Here is a 23,253-nt window from a genome sequence, read left to right as displayed (position 1 = left end):
GGAGCAGGTAGCAGCACAAGGTACCAGGCAAGAGATTGGCAAGGGGATTGGCAGGTGCTGTGAACAGTGACCACCCTGCAGCTGTGGAAGGTGGGGGAGCCCTGCTGTCACCCACCCAGTCCCAGCAGGCAGTGCTCCTGGCCTCATCACACTCTTCTCCTGCTCTCTCCCAACCCCAGCCTTGGCTCAGCATCTCCATTGAGCCGTGGATCCGTGATTTTGGCCCAAAATAAAAAGATCGCAAAGTGCTTGATCAGAGACGGGGAGTCTCATGAGAGCTATCAGATTCCTCCACCCAGAAACAGTCACCTGTTCATCTGTGCAATGTTGCTTCCCCGTTTTTAAGGAAAACCCACTCCTCAGCAGGCTCCCACTCCAAGAGACGGACAGTCTGCTGCGTTGGGAAAACCCGTCCCTTACTCAGTTCGCGGCCTCCCGGGGCCGATGCCCGCGATCCCAAGGGGACAAACGGCGCGCGGCGCAGTCAGCCTTACCTCGAGAGGCGTCCGGTGCCGAAGGGCTGCGCTTCCACGCGGGCTCTGCAGGGCTCGCCGTTGAGTCAGGGACGGAGCAGAGACTCCGCTCGGCAGAGGTGGAGAATCATCATCCGAGGCGCTGGACGGAGGAAACGGTGCAGCTTTTATAACCCGACTCGCTAAACCAAGGCTGGATTGGTTCTGGAGTAAAAACCTCTCACTCTATTGATGAATTAGGAATAGCAAACTCCGGAAAATCGTATCTGTAAACAACATGTGTGGAAAGAGAGATAATAATTATTTTAAATATTTTATCTAGGTTTTCTCACAGCTTCCCAGGAAAATCCTGGGGAGTTATAATGCCTGTTAAGATTAGATGTGATGGGTGCCCCCCCACCTGTGGCTGGGGCTCTCTCCACGGAGAGCAGCAGGCACAGCTTTCCCAGGCACTGTGCTGGGGGAGGCTGTGAGAAGATCAGAGAAAAGAATGATCAACAGTTCTTATCCTCACTTGCTGCACCTGCTGTTGTGAACATGTGGAATGTGCTGTGGAGATTTGTTTAACAAGGGGTGATTTCTTAACTGGCCTGCGGTGATGGTGTTTGGATTCAATCTGGAAAAAGCCGTATTGGACTGTCTGGACTGTCTGAAGGGTGATGGGTTTTCTCACAGTATAATACAGTATAGTATAAGAAAGTGATTGATCAGCCTTCTGGAATCATGGAGTCAATGCTAATTATTACCCTGTTCAGGGGCCTGCTGCTACAATACCCAGGCAGCCCACAATGGGGACAGACTCACCTTGTCCTCATTGCTGAAGTCAAACAGGTAGGACATGATGGCCTGCAAGGACATCTGGCATCATCACTGCTGCCCCCAGGCAAGGCAGACCCTGCCTGTGCTTCAGCACAGCCCCTCTGCCTCCCCCGTGCAGGGCAGGGGGGACCGTGCAGGGCAGTTATCCACGCAGGTGGGGGACAGGGACACCCCTACTCACGTCAGTGTAGGTGTAGTCACTGTTGGTGGCCAGGAAGACCTTCCCCACCTCCTTCATGCGACTCAGCAGCAGCGGCACACGGGGCTAGTGAGGGGCAAGTCAGTGAGGGGGAGCGTGGAGGTGACTGAGGGGCGCAGAGTGAAGAGGGGTCCCTAGGGTCTGTACAACTCACATCCTTCACCACATATTTCTCCAGGTTCTCCAGCGTCTTCTCCTTGAGGCAGCCCTGCAGGAGGAATGGGGTGGGGCTGGCCACCACCACTAAAAGCTCCCAGGGGGTGCGTGGTGGGAAAACCCCAGCACTGCCAGCACCCACCAGCCCAAGCCCCCTGCCCCCTGCCCCCACCGAGAGGTGGACGTGGTCCATGGCCTCGCGCACATCCTGGAACATGCTGCGGAAGGACATGAAGAGGTTCCCGTGCTTGTAGCCAGTGTCACAGCTGCAACAGGCAGGAAGGGAATGTGAAAGGGCTGCCCTGCTAAGGGAAGCTCTCCCCAAGATCGACACCTGTCTGATCCAACACCAAGCCCCCAGCCACCACCTCCCTCTTACTTGACATATCTGGAGCAGTTGGTGAAGAAGTCCACGAGACAGGCATAGAGGTGGGCCTCTGTGAGGAAGGGGGCCGTGAGAAGGGATGCAGGGTGGGACAGCACCCCAGGGTGGTGGGAGGGCCAGGACAATGGGGGCTCTCACTCACCTGTGAGGTTGAAGAGGGTGTTGAGGATGTGGAAGCGCTTCATGTCATCCCGCTGGATGAACTTGTTGGGGTAATAGTGCAGGATTTCGGCTCTGGGGAGGGAGCATGGAGCTGCACTCCACCCTGGGGGACCTCCAATGTCCTCCTGCCCCGGGGGTGGTGAATTCCCAGACTCACCCCTTGAGGAAACGGAAGCCATGGGCACAGACCAGCAGGTTCCCATGGGAATCCACCTTCAGCAGGTTCCCGTACAGGGCATCGAATACCAGCCCCCTGCACCACACAGCTGTCAGTGCTGGGGGGCTGCCTTGCCCTCCCCTGCCGTCCCTGGGACCCCCTCCACAAACTGACCGGGTGGGGAAGGTGGGGTCATACTTGTAGGCCAGGATCTCAGGAGGGTACCCGATGGCAACAAGGTGCCCTGTGCCCTACCTGGCACACCTGTATGGCCCCTCCTGAGAGGGATATCTGCAGCCCAGGTGTCTGAGGCACAGGTGGTGGCAATGGCTCTGCCTGAGGCGCTGCGGGCCCTGCAGTGCCCCAGCAGCTTCTGTGCAGAGACTGGCAGCAGGGCAGCAGCATCAAGGGTTGAGGAGGACCTTGGGGTGCAGCAGGCCAGGCCCCACCTCCCAGACATGGTTGGGATTCTGGGGACTGATGAGCCCTGTAAGTGCACTCAGGCCTCCACTGGTGCAGTCCCTGCACTCGGAGTAGGCAGGAGCAAGAGACTGGCAAGGGGATTGGCATGTTGGGACCCATCCCCGTCCCGGCCACCCTTGTTGGTGTTGGTGCTTGGCACCAACCACGGTGCATGGAAACTGACTGTCATTGCCACTTTGTTATCTTACTGTAAAACTTTCCTGCCTTCTCTCTGGGAGCTCCCACGGGCAGCTCCTCACAACGGTGACTCCTTTTCTCTTCCTTCTGCATGGCCAGCTGACTCCTTCCCATCCCTCAGCACAGCTAACAAACTCCAACTCTCCTCTCAACTAGCTAACCTACTCTTTTTTAACAGTCACCCTGTATTGGAAACAGCTGTGGCCAATTAAGGGCAGGTCTGCTCCTACTCTTTGGTAATTAGTACAGCTGCAACTTGTCAGGGGCGTGATTGCCTTCAGCACTGTCTCTATTCTCCAGTCCATCTTCCCACACTGGCAGGTGCTCTCTGCTGTGAACGGTGACCACCCTGCAGCTGTGGAAGGTGGGGGAGCCCTGCTGTCACCCACCCAGTCCCAGCAGGCAGTGCTCCTGGCCCTGTCACGCTCTTCTCCTGCTCTCTCCCAACCTCAGCCTTGGCTCAGCATCTCCATTGAGCCAGGGATGCTGGCAGAAGTCTCAGAGCAGTTATGGCACGGGGTGGCTCTGCTCTGTGCAGTGCTCCTGGCCTGGCCCCTCTGCAGAGCTGGGGATAGCTCGGGGCTGCCACCTTCTCCCTAGGGGCTTGTGCTTGCCCCAGCTGCTGGACAAGGACTGGGGGACTGCCCTTTGCCCCCAGCTCTCAGGTGCAGGGACAAAACAGTTTTCCTTTAAAACCAACTTTATGTCTCGGCAGTGCCAGGAGTTTTGAGGGTGTTTTATAAATAGAAACGGGTAGAAAGAAGAAAAGAGGAACAGCAGGTGCACGGGGTTCCCCTGGAGCAGGTGTCACCTGCAGAGCCCCACCCCATCCACCCAGCACTGCGGTGCTCATGGCCAGGCCCAGAGGCTAAAGGGGCAGGGGGCTTTCGGTGCTGGGAGCCCAACTATTGCAGTGGGGCTGCCAGGGATGCTGCAGCAGTGGCACTGCCCGTTCACCCTGGTGCTGGATGCCCCCAGGCTGGCAATAAGATGGTGGGAGAGGAATGAGTTCAAGGGGCACCAGGCAGATATGAATTAAACGGGCAGGAGCTAGCAGCCTTGGAGGGGGGGGGGAGGGGGAGCCTCTCCTGGCTCTGGGCAGAGTCAGGAGAAGGTCCCAACTGCCCAGGGACAGGGGACAGATGTGACAGGGACCAGGAGTCAGGGCCACCAGCCATCCTGTGTGGCCACCAGAGGTGGCAGCTGGCCATGAGCGCAAGTGGTCCAGGGCCACTGAATGTCCTCCCGTGGGCAGCATGGCAGTTGGGGGGTGCTCAGGCTTCTCCATCATCTTCTTCCTCCCCACTGGAGTCCTGCGGGACCTGAGGCAGTGCAGAAGGGGCTCAGTGGGCACAGGACCCCAAGGGCGTCAGCATGGCAGGATGCCCGTGTCCTTCTGCCCCTGTGCTCCTGCCACCCACCTGCTGGTGAGGGTCACCATGCTGGGCCAGCCAGGGAGGAAGGGCAGTTCCGGCATCCCCTGAGTCCCGGTGAGAGTGCTCCACTGTTGACTCATGAGCCATCTGTGGGGGGGGACAAGGCTCACAGAGAGAGGCTGGCACCAGCCCCATGCCCGCTCAGGCAGGGAGGGAAACTGAGGCACAGTGGGTGACCAGCAGGGCCTGAGGGCTGCCTACCAGGACAGGGGGAGCCCGGAAGAGGTAGCTGAAGGGGTAATAGAGGAAGTTGATGAAGGAGGCAGCGTAGAGGTCTGCGTAGCGCATCAGCTGGTTGGCAAAGAGTGTCTGACGCGAGCCACAGCGGAACAGGCTGCCCATCTTCCCATAGCACATGTCCATCTCATGTGTGACTTTCTGTGGGTGCAGCAGGACGGTCAGGGCAGCTAGCAGCTCCTGGGGGGCCCTCCACAGAGGAGTTTGTGGCAGGGGGGTGAGCTAAGCTGTGTGCCAGGAGGCACAGTGCCCTGGCTGTCACCTGGATCCGGCGCTTGATGGAGCTGATGTCTGGGCGCTCACTGCTGCCACTGTCCAAGTGCCTGCAACGGAACAGACCCAGCTGAGGGCTCACCTGGAGGGTGTGCTCCCACCCCTGCCTGTCTCCCACCCCAACCAACTCACTGGTACAGCTCGGCCAGGAAGAGATCCAGGCTCCGCAGCTCCTCAAACAGCTCTGCAAGGGCAACAGGGCCAGCTCAGTGCAGGGGCATCACCCACTGCCCAGCATGACCAACAGAGCGTCCGGGCATGGCCCACTGAGGCAGCTTTGCCATCCAGGGGTGTAGGAGGCTCCAGACACCTCCCCTTGCATGGTAAAGTCAGTGTCCCCAGCCCAGCACTGCTCACCACTCTTCTCTGTCCAGACCTGCAGCTCTCGGGCCAGCTCGGGCACCACCAGGAAGGTGCGCCAGCCCTGCCGCTTCTTGGATTTCAGGATGTCCCCAAAGATGTGGTCCCCCATGTAGAGGATGTCCTTGCCCTTCACACCCAGGAGGTCACACACCACATCTGACGAGCCTGTGACAGCCAGGGGTCAGGGTGAGGGGTGGGCACATCCCCCTTGCTGCCCGCAGAGCCTAGAGAGCCCAGCTGGGTGCTTACCACCAGAGTACACAGCACAGTGCTGCAGGGGGCCCGTGTACGTCCCAATGCGCAGCTTCCCCGTGTCCTACAGGACAAGAGCACCCCAGGATGGGGACACTGTCACCTCTGCCTGCTTGGTGGCCAACCGGCCATGAACCCACCTTGCTGTGCCCACAGGAGCCCCCTCAGGGCCCAGTCAGTGCCCACCCCTCCTGCAGCAGGGGAGAGGTGCCCACCGTGTCCACTTGGCGCAGGACGGTGCCCTCAGCAAAGAAAAGGGGCTTGCGGGTGTCCACCACAATCAGGTCGAAGTAGGACCTCCAGGGCCGCCGTGGGACATCAGCCTGTGGATGGGGAGGGGGTCAGCAGGAGGGTGCTGATGGCACCCTGTGCCCCCCCACCTGTGGCTGGGGCTCTCTCCACGGAGAGCAGCAGGCACAGCTTTCCCAGGCACTGTGCTGGGGGAGGCTGTGAGAAGATCAGAGAAAAGAATGATCAACAGTTCTTATCCTCACTTGCTGCACCTGCTGTTGTGAACATGTGGAATGTGCTGTGGAGATTTGTTTAACAAGGGGTGATTTCTTAACTGGCCTGCGGTGATGGTGTTTGGATTCAATCTGGAAAAAGCCGTATTGGACTGTCTGGACTGTCTGAAGGGTGATGGGTTTTCTCACAGTATAATACAGTATAGTATAAGAAAGTGATTGATCAGCCTTCTGGAATCATGGAGTCAATGCTAATTATTACCCTGTTCAGGGGCCTGCTGCTACAATACCCAGGCAGCCCACAATGGGGACAGACTCACCTTGTCCTCATTGCTGAAGTCAAACAGGTAGGACATGATGGCCTGCAAGGACATCTGGCATCATCACTGCTGCCCCCAGGCAAGGCAGACCCTGCCTGTGCTTCAGCACAGCCCCTCTGCCTCCCCCGTGCAGGGCAGGGGGGACCGTGCAGGGCAGTTATCCACGCAGGTGGGGGACAGGGACACCCCTACTCACGTCAGTGTAGGTGTAGTCACTGTTGGTGGCCAGGAAGACCTTCCCCACCTCCTTCATGCGACTCAGCAGCAGCGGCACACGGGGCTAGTGAGGGGCAAGTCAGTGAGGGGGAGCGTGGAGGTGACTGAGGGGCGCAGAGTGAAGAGGGGTCCCTAGGGTCTGTACAACTCACATCCTTCACCACATATTTCTCCAGGTTCTCCAGCGTCTTCTCCTTGAGGCAGCCCTGCAGGAGGAATGGGGTGGGGCTGGCCACCACCACTAAAAGCTCCCAGGGGGTGCGTGGTGGGAAAACCCCAGCACTGCCAGCACCCACCAGCCCAAGCCCCCTGCCCCCTGCACCCACCGAGAGGTGGACGTGGTCCATGGCCTCGCGCACATCCTGGAACATGCTGCGGAAGGACATGAAGAGGTTCCCGTGCTTGTAGCCAGTGTCACAGCTGCAACAGGCAGGAAGGGAATGTGAAAGGGCTGCCCTGCTAAGGGAAGCTCTCCCCAAGATCGACACCTGTCTGATCCAACACCAAGCCCCCAGCCACCACCTCCCTCTTACTTGACATATCTGGAGCAGTTGGTGAAGAAGTCCACGAGACAGGCATAGAGGTGGGCCTCTGTGAGGAAGGGGGCCGTGAGAAGGGATGCAGGGTGGGACAGCACCCCAGGGTGGTGGGAGGGCCAGGACAATGGGGGCTCTCACTCACCTGTGAGGTTGAAGAGGGTGTTGAGGATGTGGAAGCGCTTCATGTCATCCCGCTGGATGAACTTGTTGGGGTAATAGTGCAGGATTTCGGCTCTGGGGAGGGAGCATGGAGCTGCACTCCACCCTGGGGGACCTCCAATGTCCTCCTGCCCCGGGGGTGGTGAATTCCCAGACTCACCCCTTGAGGAAACGGAAGCCATGGGCACAGACCAGCAGGTTCCCATGGGAATCCACCTTCAGCAGGTTCCCGTACAGGGCATCGAATACCAGCCCCCTGCACCACACAGCTGTCAGTGCTGGGGGGCTGCCTTGCCCTCCCCTGCCGTCCCTGGGACCCCCTCCACAAACTGACCGGGTGGGGAAGGTGGGGTCATACTTGTAGGCCAGGATCTCAGGAGGGTACCCGATGGCAACAAGGTGCTCCAGCAGCAGAGCGAAAGCCAGCTCCTCATAGTCAGGGGACTTGTACACTGCATGGTGGAAGGGGGATGTGGGCTGGGGCTGGGGGAATCCCACCACTGCCCCACCCTGCCTTAGGGCCCGCACAAAACGCACTGGCCAAGGTGTAGTCCATGTCAAAGCCAAAGCACTTGATCTTCTCCAGCGCCAGGCTCCGGTTGACGAAGATCCTGGGGGAGACCAAGGGGAGAGTTATGGGGTGAGGAGAGGTTTAGGACTGGGGGTGGCACAGAGGAAGAGATGGGGTCGTGTTTCCCTATCCCAGTGCCTGGTCAGTGCTCTCTGGGACGGCTGTGCGCTCATCCCGGCCCAGGGGCCCCACAGCAAGTTACTGGAGCAGAAAAACGGGCTGTGGAGCTGGAAATGGAGCTGGAGGAGGGAGGGGGAACAGTAAGCCCCTGTTCGGAGCTGCTCCCACCCCAGCATGTCGACATGGCAACCAGGGCCTCTGCCCCCTCCCGCTGCGGCAAGGGTCCCCTACCTGAGGCCCGGGGCCCTTGATCGGGGTCCCGCTCCCCTCCCCACCTGTCCTCCCGCAGCCGTCGCCCCGCAGCCCCGCTGCTGCTGCCCCCGGGTGCTCGCAGTGCCCCCGCGGTCCCCTGCGCACCGGTGCTGGCAGTCCCTCCGCAGGGCCCGGGGGTCACCCTGCCCGGGACCCCGGGCCGCCGCCAGGCCCCGCTGACCCTCGCTGCCCATCGCCACCGCCTCCGCCGCCGCCTCGAGCCGCCGCCGCTTTAACGGGGGGCCCTGCGGCAACGCCCTCCCGGCCCCGCCTCGTGCGGCACGGCCGGCACGGGGCCGAGGCACCCCGGGGCCGTGACCCCCGGCCGGGGCAGCCGTTCCCCCGTGCTCCCCCCGGGCTACGGACACCCTTTCCTGTCTGTGCCCCTCACACGGGGAGCGCTCACCGCGCCCCTTCACCGGGGCTCGCTGCCCCCGTGCCCCCCGGCTGGGCCCGCAGCCCCGGGCCCTGTTTGCCCAACGGCGAATCATTAACCGGGGTCAGGGCCCGGCCTCGCCGCCGCCCCAGAGCCGCCCCGCGGAGCCGCCCCGGCCTTACTCGGGGAGATCGGGAGGATGGGGCACGCCCGGCCCGGGGGACACCCGGGGGACACAGCGACCCCCGGCCGGGGCTGCCTCACGGCCCCACACGGCACCTCCCGAACCTTCCGTGTGCTGCCCCCGCCCGGGGCTCCCTCACGGCCCCACTCAGCGCCTCCCGAACCCTCCGTGTGCCCAAGGCCCCGGGCCCTCTCCCGGGGCTCTTGCGACACCCCGAAGCCGCTGACGCGGGGCCCGGCCCGGCCTTGACCCAGGCGGGAGGGAGCAGCCCACGGCACATGGAGGGGCTGCGGGGCAGCTGCTGCGCTAGGGCTGTGAGGCACGGATAAGGCCGGACACACCACCACACATCTCCCCTCAGCGGGCCGGAGCCGCCCCCAGGTGCAGGGCGCCGATAACCCCAGCGCAGGGCTGTTTACCGCCCCTCCCGTGATACAGGCGGCACGTGGAGCTCTTATCTCTGTCCCCAGCTCTCTCCTGGGGCTCAGGGCCAAGGCAGCGAGGGCTGTGGGGCAGCATTTGGGGCCCCCGCCGTGTCCAAAATCCCCAGAACCACAGGCAGCACTGGCATCCCAAGGAAATCTTTTATTAAGTCCGAGGTAGCAGCAGTGACAGGGGGCCAGAGGGCAGCACCCCCGGGCCCCCGAGCAGGATGGTGTCCACAGCACTACGCAATGGAGGCAAAGCTGAACACTGCACAGCCTGCAAGAGGGGCACCCCACGACTCCCCGGCCCTTTGTTCCAGGGCAGGCAAGGACCAACCTCTGTCCTTCCCCCAAAAATCACCGCCAGGGGATCGGTAGAAGTGAGAAAGTGGCCCCCAGTAACTGCTTATCTACAGCTACAGCAGATCAGGGGGGTCACCTGGGGGCACATACAGCCCTGGCAGCGCACCCCCACAATGTTAGCGCCAAGACAGTTATATTAAAAAAAAAAAAAAGATACTTCAGTGACAGCACTATGCGCAGATGGGCGCAGCTGCCACCCCACAGCAGGCAGCCTCGGTGGCTCCTCGAGGGAGGACAGCAGTGGGAAGCAGGAGCAGTGGGACCCTGGTGCCCTCACACCCTCAGGACAGCGAACTTGAAGACAGCCATGATGGCAGCGCTGATGAGGCCGGAGATGGGGACGGTGACGAACCAGGCCATGAAGATGTTTCGGAAGAGGCGCCAGTCCACCGCCTTCCTGGAGCGCAGCCAGCCCACTGAGACGACTGAGCCCACCTGCACGAGGAGCCGGGGCATGTTCAGCACCAGGGCAGCCCTCTGCACCCCCCAAACACGCACTCCTCCACCCCTCGGGCAGAGCCCTGGGTCCTGCCCCGGCCTGTGGGCACCGCACAGAGCGCAGGCAGGGAGTGCAGGGCAAGGAGCTGCTTGCCCAGAGGTGTCACCGACATATTTTCATAAAAATCCTTTCTTTAGGATTTTTCCTTCTGGGAAGCTGAGGCCCGAGAAAAGGGATGTAAACAATGGTTATCTGCTGCTGTGGAATGCAACAGGTGCACCTGTGATTGGCCCATGTTGGATGTGTACAATTAAGGGCCAATCAAAGACCGAGCTCTTTTGTTATTCATTCCTTTTTTATTCTTAGCTTAGTAGCTTCTGAGAACTTTCCTTCTATTCTTTTTAGCACAGTAATAATGTAATATATACCATAAAATATTAAATCAAGCCTTCTGAACATGAGGTCAACATTCTCGCCTCTCTCTTCACCCTGAAAACCCTTACAAGCTCTGTAACACAGAGGGGTGACAGGACCAGGATCCCGCAACACTAGGGTTCCCATGGCCTCTTGGCAAGAGCCTAGGGGACCATGAAAGGGGTTTTGTTCTGCCATCACCTCCCAAGTGCCCCAGGGGCCCACCCGAGGCTGGGCAGCCGCTGTCACCTCACATTGAGATTCAAGCGGCAGAGCTGGGAGCTGACAGTGGCCAGTGGCCCAGAGTGGGGCCTCCCACACAGCTCAGCCCTGTGAGCACCAAGAGCTGGGAACTCTGCGCTCACACCAAGCCAAAGCCATGCCCCTGGTAGCCCTCCTACCTTGCAGTGAGTTGTGCTGATTGGAAGGCCGACGTTGGAGGCAATGACCACCGTCAGTGCTGAGGCCAGTTCGATGCTGAAGCCGCTGCAGGAACAGAGAGCAGATCAGAATAGGGGCACTGGATACCCCAAAACACCGTGGGCTCAGCTCAAGGCAGCACTGCTTGCCTCTGCAGCCCCCAGATGAACCCCCCAGGATGCAGAAAGGTGTTGGAGCCCCACACACCCCAGCTCCACCACTGAAACCCCCAGGAGAGAATGGAGAGGGGCTCCTGGAGCAGAACGCAGCTCTTAGGCTGCACAGAGCCTCCCCTCTGCTCCATAGTAGCCCTTACCTGGATGGTGTGATGGGAGTCAGGTCCTTCCCCATCGTCTGGATGACTCTCCTTCCCCAGACCCACAAGCCAATGCAAATCCCTGCACCCCCATAGAGAAGCAGCCAGATGGGAGTTGCCACCTTGGTAGCCACATCGCCCGTCTGATAGACCAGGAAGAGTGCAACCAGGGGCCCAATGGCGTTGCTGGAAGAGAAAGAGGAACTGGTCTAGAGGGCCAGAGGCTCTTGGAAAGATAGAATATCCCTGGAAGTGTTCAAGGCCAGGTTGGATGGCACGTGGAACAACCGGGTCAAGAGGAACACGTCCATGGCAGGGGGTTGGAACAAGGTATTTAAAGGTCCCTTCCACCCCAAACTATTTTGTAATTCCATGATTCTGTGAGCACTAGCCCCAGCTAGCAGCATCCCTGGCTCCCACAACTCCACTGACCTGACATCATTGCCACCGTGAGCAAAGGAGCCAAAACAGGCTGTGAGGATCTGCAAGAACTGGAAGAGCAGAGACACCTCAGGCTTGTCCTGCTCGTGCCACTCTTCCAGGGAGCCGGTGCTGCCTTTGCGGTCAGTGGCCCCCAGCTCTGCCTGGGCTGTGTTCAGGTCCACGTCTGCAGCCGGGTGTGCGTCCGCCACTGCGTTGCAGTAGCTGGTGTAGCTGTCCATGCGGACCCTCTTCTTTGTGTCCACCACAGACCAGCTGAGCTTCTCCCCCTCCTCGACGTCCCTGGCCCGCAGAGAGTCCAGGGGCATGCCACAGATGGCCATGGTGTAGGAGGTATAGCTGTTATTGCGCCGCAGGGGCTTGTCCCCAGAGTCCCCCATGCAGTCCCCCATCTTGGCCAGGTGCAGCTTGTGCAGCAGCTCCTTGTAGAGGCCGGAGTCCTTGTGCACAGTGTGGTACTGGTACTGCCCCCCTGAGCCCAGCTGGTGGCCCACTGCCTGGCTCAGGTGGACCAGGTTGCCGTTGGGCAGCCGCACAGCTCCTGCCAGGGGGGACAGCGGGGTTAGCACCACGGGGTGCCTGGGCTGGGGGACTCTCAGCACCCCAATCACCCCCTGCTACTCACCACTGTCAATGCTTGTTTCCTTCAGGTCAAGGCTGGGAAGCCTCTCCTGCTCTGGGGCCTCCTCCAGCTCCCCCAGGTTGAAGGAGACCATCCTCTCCTCCCCCGCTGCCCGGGGCGGGACGGCTGACCCTGCATCAGCAGCAGGGCCCTTGGCATCTTCCAAGGACATCTTGACCTCCTCTTGCTCCTCCTTTGGGCAAACATTCTTCTCCATCAAAGGGCTTTCAGAAGGACTTGATTTTATCTCTCCTGCAAAGAGGGGCAGCCGCCATCAAACCCCTTTCCACCACTGCACCGAATGCCAGCAGCAAGCCCACACCCCTTGCCACTCAGATTTATGGCAGCCAAGTAAAATTTACAGCTCCTCCACATCCTGAACTTTGGAAACTGCTGGACAGTCACACCTTGTCCCAGGCACAACAGCCAAATCATCTAAGCCAGCTCATCCCCTATTTTTAGACACCTCCACCCACACGAGGTGTGGTGAACACCATTATGGGGCTTTTATGTCGGTAACGTCTAGTGCAGAGGTTCCTCTTTGGGCCATGTTTGTCCCATCCCTGTGGGCAGTGGGATGCTCTGGACCCACTTCTGGAGCGGCTATGACCCCTGAAGCTGACAGAGAGGCGCCCAGAAGAGCCCAGCTCCTCTACCAGCCCAGCAGCTCCAGCCTGGGCTCCTCTCCAGCTTCCACTAGATGACAAACCCAAACAGGAGCTGGTCTCCACCCCCAAAAGGCAGCCTGGTTTCCTGTCCACGCTGGGCAGCCAAACCAGCAGCACCAAGCTGTGGAACCTGAGGCTGTTCCTCGGCCTCTAACAGTAACAGCATGTTTTCTCCAGGTGAAAACATGAGGTCAGCTCCTTCAGACAACAACCAAAACCACTTTCTTGTCATAAACATGACCATTTCCCTGTCACTTTGTTTGCCTCAGGGGCTGAGTTGTGGCATCAACTCTCCATCCTGGCATCTAGTCCTAGCAGAGCTGTCTCTCCCTGCATGCCCACCTCCTCCCAGGGATGCTGTGGGCAGGCAGGGAGCATAGCATGCCTGACAGGCAGAAGAGCCCACCTCACCTCACAGGCAGGAGTTAAACAGCTGGAGGATTGTCAAGATCAGCCATAAAGCTGTTAGTCACACCCCAATTACACCAGCACAACAGGGACATCCCCTCATCACCAGCTCCCAAGGCCCCAGCCTGCACACATCATTGATATTCAGGACCACATGCAGTTCCAAGTACTGCTCTGGAGGCAGAGCTCCAGGCTGATCCTTTGGATGCCTTTCAATAGAGTGTTTTGGGTTTTTTTGCTACAGGCAAAGGATTTCATCAGCTTTAAACTTGTGATCTGCATCAGCCAGGCCAAGGATTGCTCAGCAGGTATGAGAAGATTAAAGGTTACAACAGGCTCGTTGTCTCTTGCCTTCTCTCTCCTCTATTAGAGCGGGACAAGCTGTCTGACACTGCCCACAGCTCCAGGAGAAACCACCCTGCAGATCAATCAGCCCCAGACACTGCTCAGCAGCACAACAGCTGCTCCTGGGGGGGTCTGGGTGCCTGGGTTAGGAGCACGCAGAGCCCAGCCCGCTGAGTGCCCCAGTGACTCAGAGCAGGTTAATCCCCGAGTGAACAGGAGGATTCTGTTAATAACAGCCCCACAGCTAATGGGATCTCCCACTGGGAAGAGAAGTGGGTCAGGCAGAGCGTGCCCTTCCCGAGGACTGCAGAGGGACATGGTACTTACGGTCGATTTTCTTCTTCATTCTCGGACATACAAAGAACCAGACGACGAGAGCACAGACAACAGCACTCCCCGCCGAAATTAGGAGGATACCCCACAGAGGAAGTTTGTCAAAGCCCAGCACTAGGAAATAAAACAACGGATCTTTGAAAACCTCTGGGCAAAACCCTCCTCGATATATGACTTTGGTTTTCCCAGGCACAGGCTCACCATCACCTGCAACAGCCCTGAGCTAATCCACCTGCCAGGGAGAAGCACTGCTGGGAAGCCATGACTGACCTATGCTCTCAGCCCCATAGGTCACATTCCCATCAGCAGCTGACCCTTCACAGCCCCTTCCCCCAGCCAAGCCCTGTACAGAGTGGTGCGTGCCCCGGGCTCCACACAGCTCTTGTCTCCTCATTTGCTGCAATGTCAAAGGAAAAAACACCTCCCAGTGTGGCTGCTGCAGCGCCAGTGCTGCTTCCCTGCTCTGGAGAGGACACAGACGCTGGGCTGGTCCCACCCTGGAGTTCTTCAGCCCTTGCAGCTGCTGGGGAGGGCAGCTCTTTTGCTCCAGGAGTCAATGGCAATTTAGGCTTCATGGCATCTGAGGTGATACATGACCCACTTAAGAGCATTCTCACAGGCAGCCTGACTTTGAGCAGAGGACTAGCATCACACAAGCCCAGGCAGGGCATCGGGTGCTTGTGACTATCCAAATCCTGCATTTGCTGCTGCAGGCAGCGCCTTATTGCTCCTGAAGCAGTCCAGACACCTCCAGCAGGCACAGGTCTGCCTGCAAACCCTGTGCTCAAGCAACCTAGAGCTCACTCAGCAGTTCAGGGCTCAGGATCAACACAGATCCATTTTGGACATGCCAACTGATCAAATGATTTGGGAGCAGCCCCAGTGCCCCCAGCAGCACCACTGCAGGCCTGTCCTCCTCTCCCCCACGTTGCAGAGCCCAGGGAAGGGGAAGCTGACATCCCTCAAAAAAATTTTCCAGCCACTGTTTACAGAGCAAACCCTGCCAGAGCCAGCACTGCCTGCCCACATCCCACCTCCAGAGGCTCCTGCACAACAGGAAACCCACGCTGACACCAGAAAACAGCTCAGGCCGAGTCATCCCAGCAAACAACGGAGGTGACGGAGCCTCTGGCTCTGCAGGCAAATCCACCTATCCCTGCTGAGCCCTCCCTCAGTCCTGCTTCTGACCTGTCCCCTGCCACACAGCATCCTAGCTTGGCTTTTCCACCTGAAGCTCAGACTTTGCAGCACACAGGCCAGCTCTTCTGGACAAGAGTAATTAGCTTGTTTTTAGGGACAGGATGAAGCAGGAGGCGCAGCCCCATCCCTGCTCCTAGCCCCACTGCTGGCAGCCAGCAGATACCTGAGTTTTAGCACAGGTAAGAGAAGGGAAGGGGAAGCCATGTTATTGGCCAGTCCTGGGAAGTCTAAGGAGAAAGGTCTGGAGGAGTTTAGTTTGAGCAGGTCTCTTTGGCTGGGCAACTACCTAGCCCAGACAGTGCAGGCTAGCCTGCCGCCTTCCGTAACCGGCACAGGCCAGCCGCCTTCTAGGAGATCTCAGCCCTGTAAAGCAAAAAAGGGGTAAATCGTGCATTTAATGGAGGCTTTGGAAAGAATTTCAAAATTCAGGTTGAAGCATTTGCTGTGCACTTACAGGGCGCCCCAGTGTACATGATGGAGAAGAGGTTGATTCCCACAGTGCAAGCGTAGAAGACGGGCAAAGCTCGCAGGCCATTGGGAACAGGATCTGCCTGGAAAACACAGAGCAGTGCTGCAGAGAGGCACACCGGGGGCTGTGCAGCAGCCCAGGAGCAGCTCAGCAACAGATCCTCTCCAGAAGGGGTTTGTGCCCTCAGTCGCCTACAGACAACAGCTCCCAACAGCCTTTAGGGAACAGCCCCCAGTCAGATGGAGGGCAGGAGGTCCCACAACACCTGGATCCCACAAGGCTCCCCACAGAGCTAGGGCAGGCCCAGCCAAGGCTTCCAGCACTCCCAGGCCTGGAACAACTCATCGCTACCTGGCTTCTGAATCCTTTCCCTGGCTCCCCAAAGTGCCACCTCCACTTACATTTTTCCTTCAACTCTCCAATAACTTCCAAAGCTTTTGCCCCTTTTCAGCTGACTTGAACAAAATAAAAAGTCCATTAGTCACAAAGGAGCTTATTTGACCACATACCTGGCAGCAAGGCCCTCACCCCAGCAGAAGGAGTGTTTAATCCCCACTGCTGCCCAGCAATTGGGATTTGGCATCAGGACAAGCACACCAAGCCTCCCTGAATGCCAAGCAGCCCGAGCACCAGGACAGAGCGTGACAGGGCCAGCCACGCTTTGGGAGGCTGGTTACACAAGGTTACTGTGACAGTGGTGACGCTGAGCTGTTCTAAAGGGCTGCCACTGATAAGATCTTAACATCTCTTCAATTGTTAGAGGTAAAACTTAAAGGAATTTAACCTGAGATATGCAGAAAAAAATACTGGAGTTTCTCTGCATAGTTAGGGTCTCAGGAATGTGGTTTCCCCAGCCTTGGGAACAATTCTGTCCCTCCTAGCTGAGGAATGCCATGGCTGTGGATAAATACCTTTACCTGCAGCCTACCCCATGGAAAAAAAGCCCCTTACACCAGGATTTTGGAAAAGCCCAGCTGACAGCTCTGGTCTTATCAATTCTGAGCTACTTCATTACTGGGAAACAGGGCTGTTCCTGCTGAAGCCAGGCAAGACAACTCCCACGTTTCAGAGGGAAGGTGATGCCCCAAACCCTCCAAGTCCACTCTGTGGAGTGGCCACAGGCCCCATTTTCTCAGTCTTCAGCTCCCAAAGGGCTCCCCTGATGCCAGCACAGACATTCCAGGATGTGCCAGGAGAAACACTGGTGGCCATAAGCCAACCAACAAGCCCACTAAGAGCAGCCCAGAACCCCAAAACATCAGAAAACAGGACAGACAGCCCTTACCTTACAGAGGATGAACCTCTGGACGAGGAAGAACAGGATAGCAGACATGATGCCCGAAAGAAGGGGTGAGATGAACCAGGACAACACTAGAAAGTGGGAGGCACAATCAGCATCCTGCTGCTGGAAAAGGAAGCCCAGGGACACACGGGGTCCGTGTCTGGGGTGATCCTGCTGCTGCACTTACCAATCTTCAGCAACTCAGACCACTTGACACCTTCCTGCCCTTGGGCCACCAGTGAGAAGCCAATGGTGGCTCCAACGATGCAGTGGGTTCCAGAAATGGGGAGCTTCAAGAATGAAGCCATCAGCTGCCACACAGCAGATCCTGGAGAAGAAGCAGCCTGCTAAGAAAGCCATCACCAGGGCATCCCGGGACACAGTGCCCCTCCACCGTGACCTCCCCGTTCCTTACCGGACATGGCGCTGATCGAGCCTGCCATCAGCAGCTCCTGTGTGTTGTTGTACATCTTGACATCGATCAGACCCTTGCGGATGGTCTCGCTGACCTTGGCCCCCAGCAGCACGGAGCCCACCGTCTCGAAGATGCTGGCCAAGATGCAGGCCTGCCGCAGGGTCACCACCCCCGAGCCCACGGCCGTGCCGAACGAGTTGGCCACGTCGTTCGCCCCGACAGAGAAGGCCAGCACGAAGGCGATGATGAAGCCCAGGACCAGCATCCAGAGGAAGTCGGCCATCGGGGCGGCGGGCACCGCGGGGGTCGACTCCATGGCGATGGGGTAATAAATTAGGTGCAAAATTAAATAGAGGGATCGCTATAGGGCTCGGGGACACCGCGACGTCCTAGGGGCCCGTGGGTCGCAGGGGCTGGGGGCCGGCTGCCGCGCCATGGTCCGGGTCGCTCCTCATCCTGCGGGAAGGACAGAGCTGAGCGAGGCGAGCACCGGAACCGGCCCTTCCCGCCGCCGGCAACGGCCGCTCCCGCGCGCGCCACCGCCCCCTCCCGCCGCCATGCGTGCGTGGGCCCGCCCCTGCCCGTCACCGCCGCTCACCGCTGCGCCGGGCCGGGCCGTGCCGTGCCGCGCTAACCGGAAATGCCCAGCCGCGTGCGGTGCCGCTCGGATGCGGTGCCGCTCGGATGCGGTGCCCTCCCTCGGTGCCGCCGCCCGGTCCAAGGCGGCCACAGCGCGCGGCGCCTTTAACACCGCCCCCCGCCTCCGCGTGACCGCGGCCCCGCCCCGTCCGACCCCGCCCCGCCCTCGCTGCCCATTGGCCCGCGCTCCGGGGGAGGGGGCGGGGCCGCGCCGCCATTGGGCAGCGCCGAGCACGGAGACGGAGCCCGGCCCCGCCCCCCCGCGCGGGCAGCGCGCCGGAGAACCACGTGCGCACCCGGTGTGCCTCGGGAGGGACGGCACCGGAACTAGCACCGGAACCGGCACCGGAACCAGCACTGCCTGGCATAGCATGGCATAGCATGGCCCGGCACCGTAACCTGCACGGCATGGCATCGGAACCGGTACGGCATGGCATGGCATGGCATGGCATGGCATGGCATGGCATGGCATGGCATGGCATGGCATGGCATGGCATGGCCCGGCACCAGCACAGTATGGTCCGGCACCGGTGCTGGCACAGCATGGCCTGGCCGGGCACATCTGGCACGGCTTGCCACCGATGTGGACTCTGCTCCAGTGTGGCACGGGCACAGGCCAGCAGGTGTGAGGGCCAAGACTGGGCTGCAGCACAGCTCGACTCGCTTTGGCACAGATGTGGGGCTGGCCCAGGTGTGGAACTGCTCTGCTCAGCTCCAGCATGACCAGCCTGTGCCAGCCCAGGTGGGCAAGGAGCTACTGGCCACGGGGCTGGCACTCCAATGTGGCTCAGTCCCACTCCAGTGTGGTTCAGTCCCTCTCCAGTGTGCTCAGTCCCTCTCCAGTGTGGCTCAGTCCCTCTCCAGTGTGCTCAGTCCCACTCCATCTCTGAACTGGCATCACACACAGGCCTTGTGCTTGCACTGGTTGAGACCAGCACCAGCCCAGGAGTCCCCACCGGCCTGGCAAGGACCACAGGTGGGGACTGAAACCATTTCCCCCCAGGATCAACCACTGCACCAGATCCACAGCTGAGTGTGGCAGCTCAGGGGATCCTGCAAGGTCCCAGGAGGCTCCCAGGAGGTCGTGCAGGGTCCCCCCAGCCTGGGTGGCACGGCAGTGGTGAGACCCTCGGCGTGCAGCAGCTGTGGATGTGTGTGCACAGCCAGCCCCACATGCCCAGGCCCACATTGGGGGCACACGTGTGTCCTGAGCTGGGGGAGCCCCTCTCCCCTTCCCATCTGTGGTGATCGTTGCCCAGCAGGAAGCACGGCTCAGTGCCCAGAGGCAGCCCCGGGGCAGGGGTCAGCCGGCACAGGAAGCTGGGGTGTGTGGCCAGGGGCTGTGCCACTGCACGGGTCAGCAGCTGGGGCTGGCACACCGCCACGTCATGGGGACACAGTGCTGCAGGTGGCCCCTGGTGCCCGGAGAAGCGGCCAGGCTGCCCCAGCCCTGCTGCATGACTGCTCCTGCGTCACCCGAGCAGAGTCCAGCCCGTGTCCCTGCGGGCCCTGTGTCCCCAGGGCCACAGGGCCAGGTGCAGCACTGCCTGCACAGAGCCACAGCTGGGCCTGGGGGAAGGAGGGATGTGTACCTCAGCCTGGGGACCCCCTGCACTCTCAGCTCCCCAAAGCATTAGCAGGCGTGAGCCCACACCCTTCCCTGTCCCCACTCCACATTCCTGCCCTAGGTGCGTGACCTGGGGAGGAAACCGACAGGAGTCCCTGGATGAAGCTGGTAGGATCCATGTTGTGGGCCCCCAGATGCCATAACCCTGTACCCCCAAAGCTGGGAAGGGATCCAGGTGTGTCTGCACCCCTGCAGGGGTAGGGGCACGTCTGGGGAGCAGCACTGGGCATGCAGGTGCAGCCACAGGTACATAGGGTGACATGGGATGTCACTATAGGACACGAAAGAATACAAGCGCACACCACTGCTCTCAAGGTGAAGAAAAAAGGGAAGTTTGTTTTCTGACTCTAACATTTACAGTTTTCTAAGAGTGATAGTGGACTGGAGGGTGACACTGGACAAACCACAGTCTATCAACTTCTTCGTAAAGGAATGCAAAACAACGAGTTATTTAGAGAAAGTGTGTGAGAAAGTTCGCTACAAGAATGTCAACATCAGAAGGCTTAGAAAATCTTAAAAAAATCAAAGCGACACAATGGGGCACAGCACAAAGTGTGCAGGTGTGGGGCCAGGCGTGGAAGGGCCTTGCAGAGGGCACAGAGGGGTACAAACCTTGCACAGATCACAGAACTGAAGAGATGGACTCAGGGTCAAGGATGTGCTGGGGAGGAGCACCTGGGTGGCCCCAGGACAGTGCACTGCAGGTTCCCAGCGCTGGGAGGGGACCCTCAGACCTTTGTCAGCCTCACCCCTGCAGTGAACCCCACCCTGAGCAGTGGCACTGTGACACTGGAGGCAATTAAGGCAATTAAGGCAGCACTCTGGGAGCTGCTGGGAAACGCCCTGGAAAACATTCCAGCCTGTGGCCATCTCACCTACAGAGCCAGAGGCTGCATCCCCCGCCCCAGTAACACTAGTCTCTAACTCCTGCACTGCGAGCCTTTGATGGATGCTGAGCGTGCCCTGAAATCCACCTGCTTGGCATCACCACTCCCAGTCCCGGTGCTGGCTTGGACCTGCAGGTCCCTGGACATGCCCGGGTGCTCAACAGCATCACTGGGCATCCCAGCACTCATTGGCACACTCTGGACCTCTTAGGTGTCACCAGCAGTCTCCAGAAACCCCCAGCACTGCAGCTGTTGGTGTCCCTGCCTACCCGGGCTCCACTCCTGACTGATCCTCTTACTTCACGTTGTCTTACTCAGTTGTTAATTGGTAATAAATTAAAATTCATTTTCCCGAGTCAAGCATTTTGCTCATGACTTAAATGTTGAATGATCTCTAAAGGCATTAGTGAACAGAAATCACATTGTGGGTAAGGCTGAAAGAGACGAGAGTGGGATCATCTGGTCCCACCTCCCTCCTCAAGCAAGGTCATCCAGAGCACATTGCACAGAATTGTGGTCAGATAGTCTTGGAATATCACAAGTGGGTGAGACTCCACAACCTGGGCAATCTGTCCCAGTGCATGGCCACCTGCACAGAGTTCTTCCTCACATTCAGGTGGAACTAATATGAATTTGCAAAAAACACTACAAAGGGTCATGTCCAGGGTCACTCTATTGCTTACAGCATGGATAATACACATAGTGAAAATCAAATTAGAATCAATTAGAATCAGTGGCATTGTGGGGCTCCCCTCACCCCTCGGTATCCAGGAGACCCACAGTGGCACCCGTGTGAGTTTGCTGCCAGCACAACACAACTGATTGTGCTGCTGCTCTTTATTTATAAATACAAATATTCTCCAAACACTCTGCTGGCTCCTGTCGGGCTGCCTGGGCCCTCTGAGCTGGCTCAGGCAGCTGCGAGGGGCCTGCGGACAGAGGAAGCTGCTGGGCACAGGGTGGCTGTGAGGGTGCGGAGCAGCCTGGGCGCCCTGGGCCGCGGGCACCCCTGCGCAGGGCACACGGAGGGCTCTGCGCCAGCCCGCAGCACCAATCTCCGCTCGCTGGAGCTCCAAACGCCTCGTGCCACCCCGTGCTGCCCCGGCAGCTCGCCTCCGCCCCACAGCTCACTTCCTCCTCTTCCTCCACACGTGGATCACGCAGCACAGCACCATCCCCAGCAGCATGGAGCCGAGGATGGCCACGATGCCCTCGATGCAGTAGGTCTGGAAGGAGTTGGAATCCACGGCGTCGGCGTCTGCCCTGCCCAGCACGGGGGTGTCGGGCTCTGCCTCGCCGTCCCCGGCGCCCGGCTCGGCGCCGCCGTCCCCGGCCGATCTCCGGCTGATGGCGCCGCTCAGCCTCAGGCTCTTCACTCCTACAGGGCCAACGCTGCGCGTCAGTGTGTGCTGCACGCCTCTGGCCCTCTCACCAGAGCGCTGCCACTGCCACCAAATGTTCTTTGCCACCTCGCTGGCAGCTCTGGGTCACACACATCTTTTAAGAAAAGTCCTTTCCTTAGGATTTTTCCTCCTGAGAAGCCGAGAGGCCTCAAAATGTAAACAATGGCTATCTGCTGCTGTGGAATGCAACAGGTGCATCTGCGATTGGTCTCATAGAGTTGTTTTTAATTAATGGCCAATCACAGTCAGCTGGCTCAGACTCTCTGGTCAGTCACAAGCCTTTGTTATCATTCTTTCTTTATCTTTCTATTCTTAGCTAGCCTTGTGATGAAATAATTTCTTCTATTCTTTTAGTATAGTTTTAATATAATATATATAATGAAATAATAAATCAGCCTTCTGAAACATGGAGCTGGATCCTCGTCTCTTCCCTCACCCTCAGACCCCTGTGAACGCGGTCACAGCTCTGAGCAAGGGAATATCCTGTGGTGGCAACGTTTCCTCAGCAAAACCAAGGGAACTCCCAAAGGCCCTGCAGGTCCCCACTCTCTGCACCCTCCCTCTCTTCAGAGCATTGCTAATAACCCCCCTGACCCAGTTCTTCCAGTGTCTGCCTTTGCTCCCTGATCCTGGGGACTCTTCACACAATTTCTCCTGTGCTCTGGCCAGGGATGATCTGACTGAGGCAAACACAGTCCCTGGGACTCAGCTGGAGACACAGCTGGCAGTACAGACTCTGGGCCACCCTTGCAGCTCGCCAGTGCCCACAGGGTCCCTCAGTGAGGGTCTGAGTGTGGCTGGGAGGTCTTTGGTGTGCCCCTCCATGCACCCAAGACCTCGGCTGCCCAACTGTGCCCACCTCCTACTATCGTCTTCAGCTCCCTCAGGATGTCATGCAGCACTTTGGTTGTCTCCACGGAAGATTGTCCCCTTCCATCTTGATACTCTGGACCTTGATGCAGAGAATAAAGCTGCATTTTGCCCCCAGCAAACCCTGTGAGCAGCCCTCAGGCCGTGCAGTCGGTCAGCACTGATGAGTGACTCCTGCAGTGCCAGGGCAGCTCCAGTGCCAGGTCCAGCTGAGAATTTGGGAATGCCCTGCCTGTGCCCACAGCTGCATCCAGACTCTCCCAGGAGCTCCCCCCATAGCACCATCTGTCCTGATGGAACAGCAGAACAGGGAAGAGGATCATGGAACAGCACACCCAGGCTGTGCCCCCTGATCCTGGGCATCCTTCACATTTCCTCTTGCACTTGCCCATCTTTGCTGAAGGATGCAGCTGTCCCCATGGTCGGGACTCAGGGGGCTGGACAGAGAGGATGGGGGAGTGCAGAGAGCACAGCTGGACAGGGGGAGCACAGCT

The 23,253-nt window shown here is 59.1% G+C and overlaps 3 protein-coding genes across 9 annotated transcripts; all 3 read right to left on the bottom strand.

Annotated features, from left to right (window-relative positions):
* Positions 1 to 772: 772 nt before the first annotated feature.
* Positions 773 to 3,003, bottom strand: LOC141731850 (cytosolic purine 5'-nucleotidase-like). Its single transcript, XM_074558913.1, has 10 exons — positions 2,998 to 3,003; positions 2,526 to 2,602; positions 2,352 to 2,447; positions 2,175 to 2,266; positions 2,027 to 2,084; positions 1,820 to 1,913; positions 1,646 to 1,699; positions 1,474 to 1,557; positions 1,278 to 1,319; positions 773 to 940 (listed from the first exon to the last, which is right to left on the bottom strand). Exons 1-10 carry the CDS (start codon positions 3,001 to 3,003, stop codon positions 788 to 790), a joined length of 756 nt encoding a protein of 251 aa, XP_074415014.1. The 3' UTR covers positions 773 to 787.
* A 690-nt stretch (positions 3,004 to 3,693) lies between these two features.
* Positions 3,694 to 8,479, bottom strand: LOC102060710 (cytosolic purine 5'-nucleotidase). 6 transcript variants are annotated; one of them, XM_074559066.1, is made up of 18 exons: positions 8,319 to 8,478; positions 7,808 to 7,881; positions 7,605 to 7,722; positions 7,431 to 7,526; positions 7,254 to 7,345; positions 7,106 to 7,163; positions 6,899 to 6,992; positions 6,725 to 6,778; positions 6,553 to 6,636; positions 6,357 to 6,398; positions 5,788 to 5,895; positions 5,570 to 5,636; positions 5,315 to 5,485; positions 5,090 to 5,141; positions 4,947 to 5,007; positions 4,649 to 4,825; positions 4,433 to 4,534; positions 3,694 to 4,333 (listed from the first exon to the last, which is right to left on the bottom strand). In XM_074559066.1, the coding sequence occupies exons 1-18, from the start codon at positions 8,405 to 8,407 to the stop codon at positions 4,286 to 4,288; spliced, it is 1,587 nt and encodes a 528-aa protein (XP_074415167.1). In that variant the 5' UTR covers positions 8,408 to 8,478; the 3' UTR covers positions 3,694 to 4,285. The 6 variants fall into 6 exon arrangements, with proteins under 6 accessions (XP_074415167.1, XP_074415169.1, XP_074415172.1 ...); XM_074559068.1 differs by having other exon boundaries at positions 7,629 to 7,722; XM_074559071.1 differs by having other exon boundaries at positions 8,237 to 8,465.
* An 859-nt stretch (positions 8,480 to 9,338) lies between these two features.
* Positions 9,339 to 18,113, bottom strand: SLC20A1 (solute carrier family 20 member 1). Of its 2 annotated transcripts, XM_005496519.4 has the most exons (11): positions 17,932 to 18,113; positions 17,334 to 17,789; positions 17,106 to 17,246; positions 16,922 to 17,007; positions 15,622 to 15,718; positions 13,962 to 14,081; positions 12,217 to 12,465; positions 11,583 to 12,132; positions 11,151 to 11,336; positions 10,816 to 10,900; positions 9,339 to 9,996 (listed from the first exon to the last, which is right to left on the bottom strand). In XM_005496519.4, the coding sequence occupies exons 2-11, from the start codon at positions 17,647 to 17,649 to the stop codon at positions 9,835 to 9,837; spliced, it is 1,992 nt and encodes a 663-aa protein (XP_005496576.2). In that variant the 5' UTR covers positions 17,650 to 17,789; positions 17,932 to 18,113; the 3' UTR covers positions 9,339 to 9,834. The 2 variants fall into 2 exon arrangements, with proteins under 2 accessions (XP_005496576.2, XP_026654532.2); XM_026798731.2 differs by lacking the exon at positions 17,932 to 18,113 and having other exon boundaries at positions 17,334 to 17,893.
* Positions 18,114 to 23,253: the final 5,140 nt, after the last annotated feature.

The sequence above is a fragment of the Zonotrichia albicollis genome, chromosome 26 (genome assembly GCF_047830755.1).
Source record: "Zonotrichia albicollis isolate bZonAlb1 chromosome 26, bZonAlb1.hap1, whole genome shotgun sequence".
Classification (NCBI taxonomy): Eukaryota; Metazoa; Chordata; class Aves; order Passeriformes; family Passerellidae; genus Zonotrichia; species Zonotrichia albicollis.
Note: the sequence above shows the minus strand (reverse complement) of the source record. Positions and strands in the feature narration are given on the sequence as shown.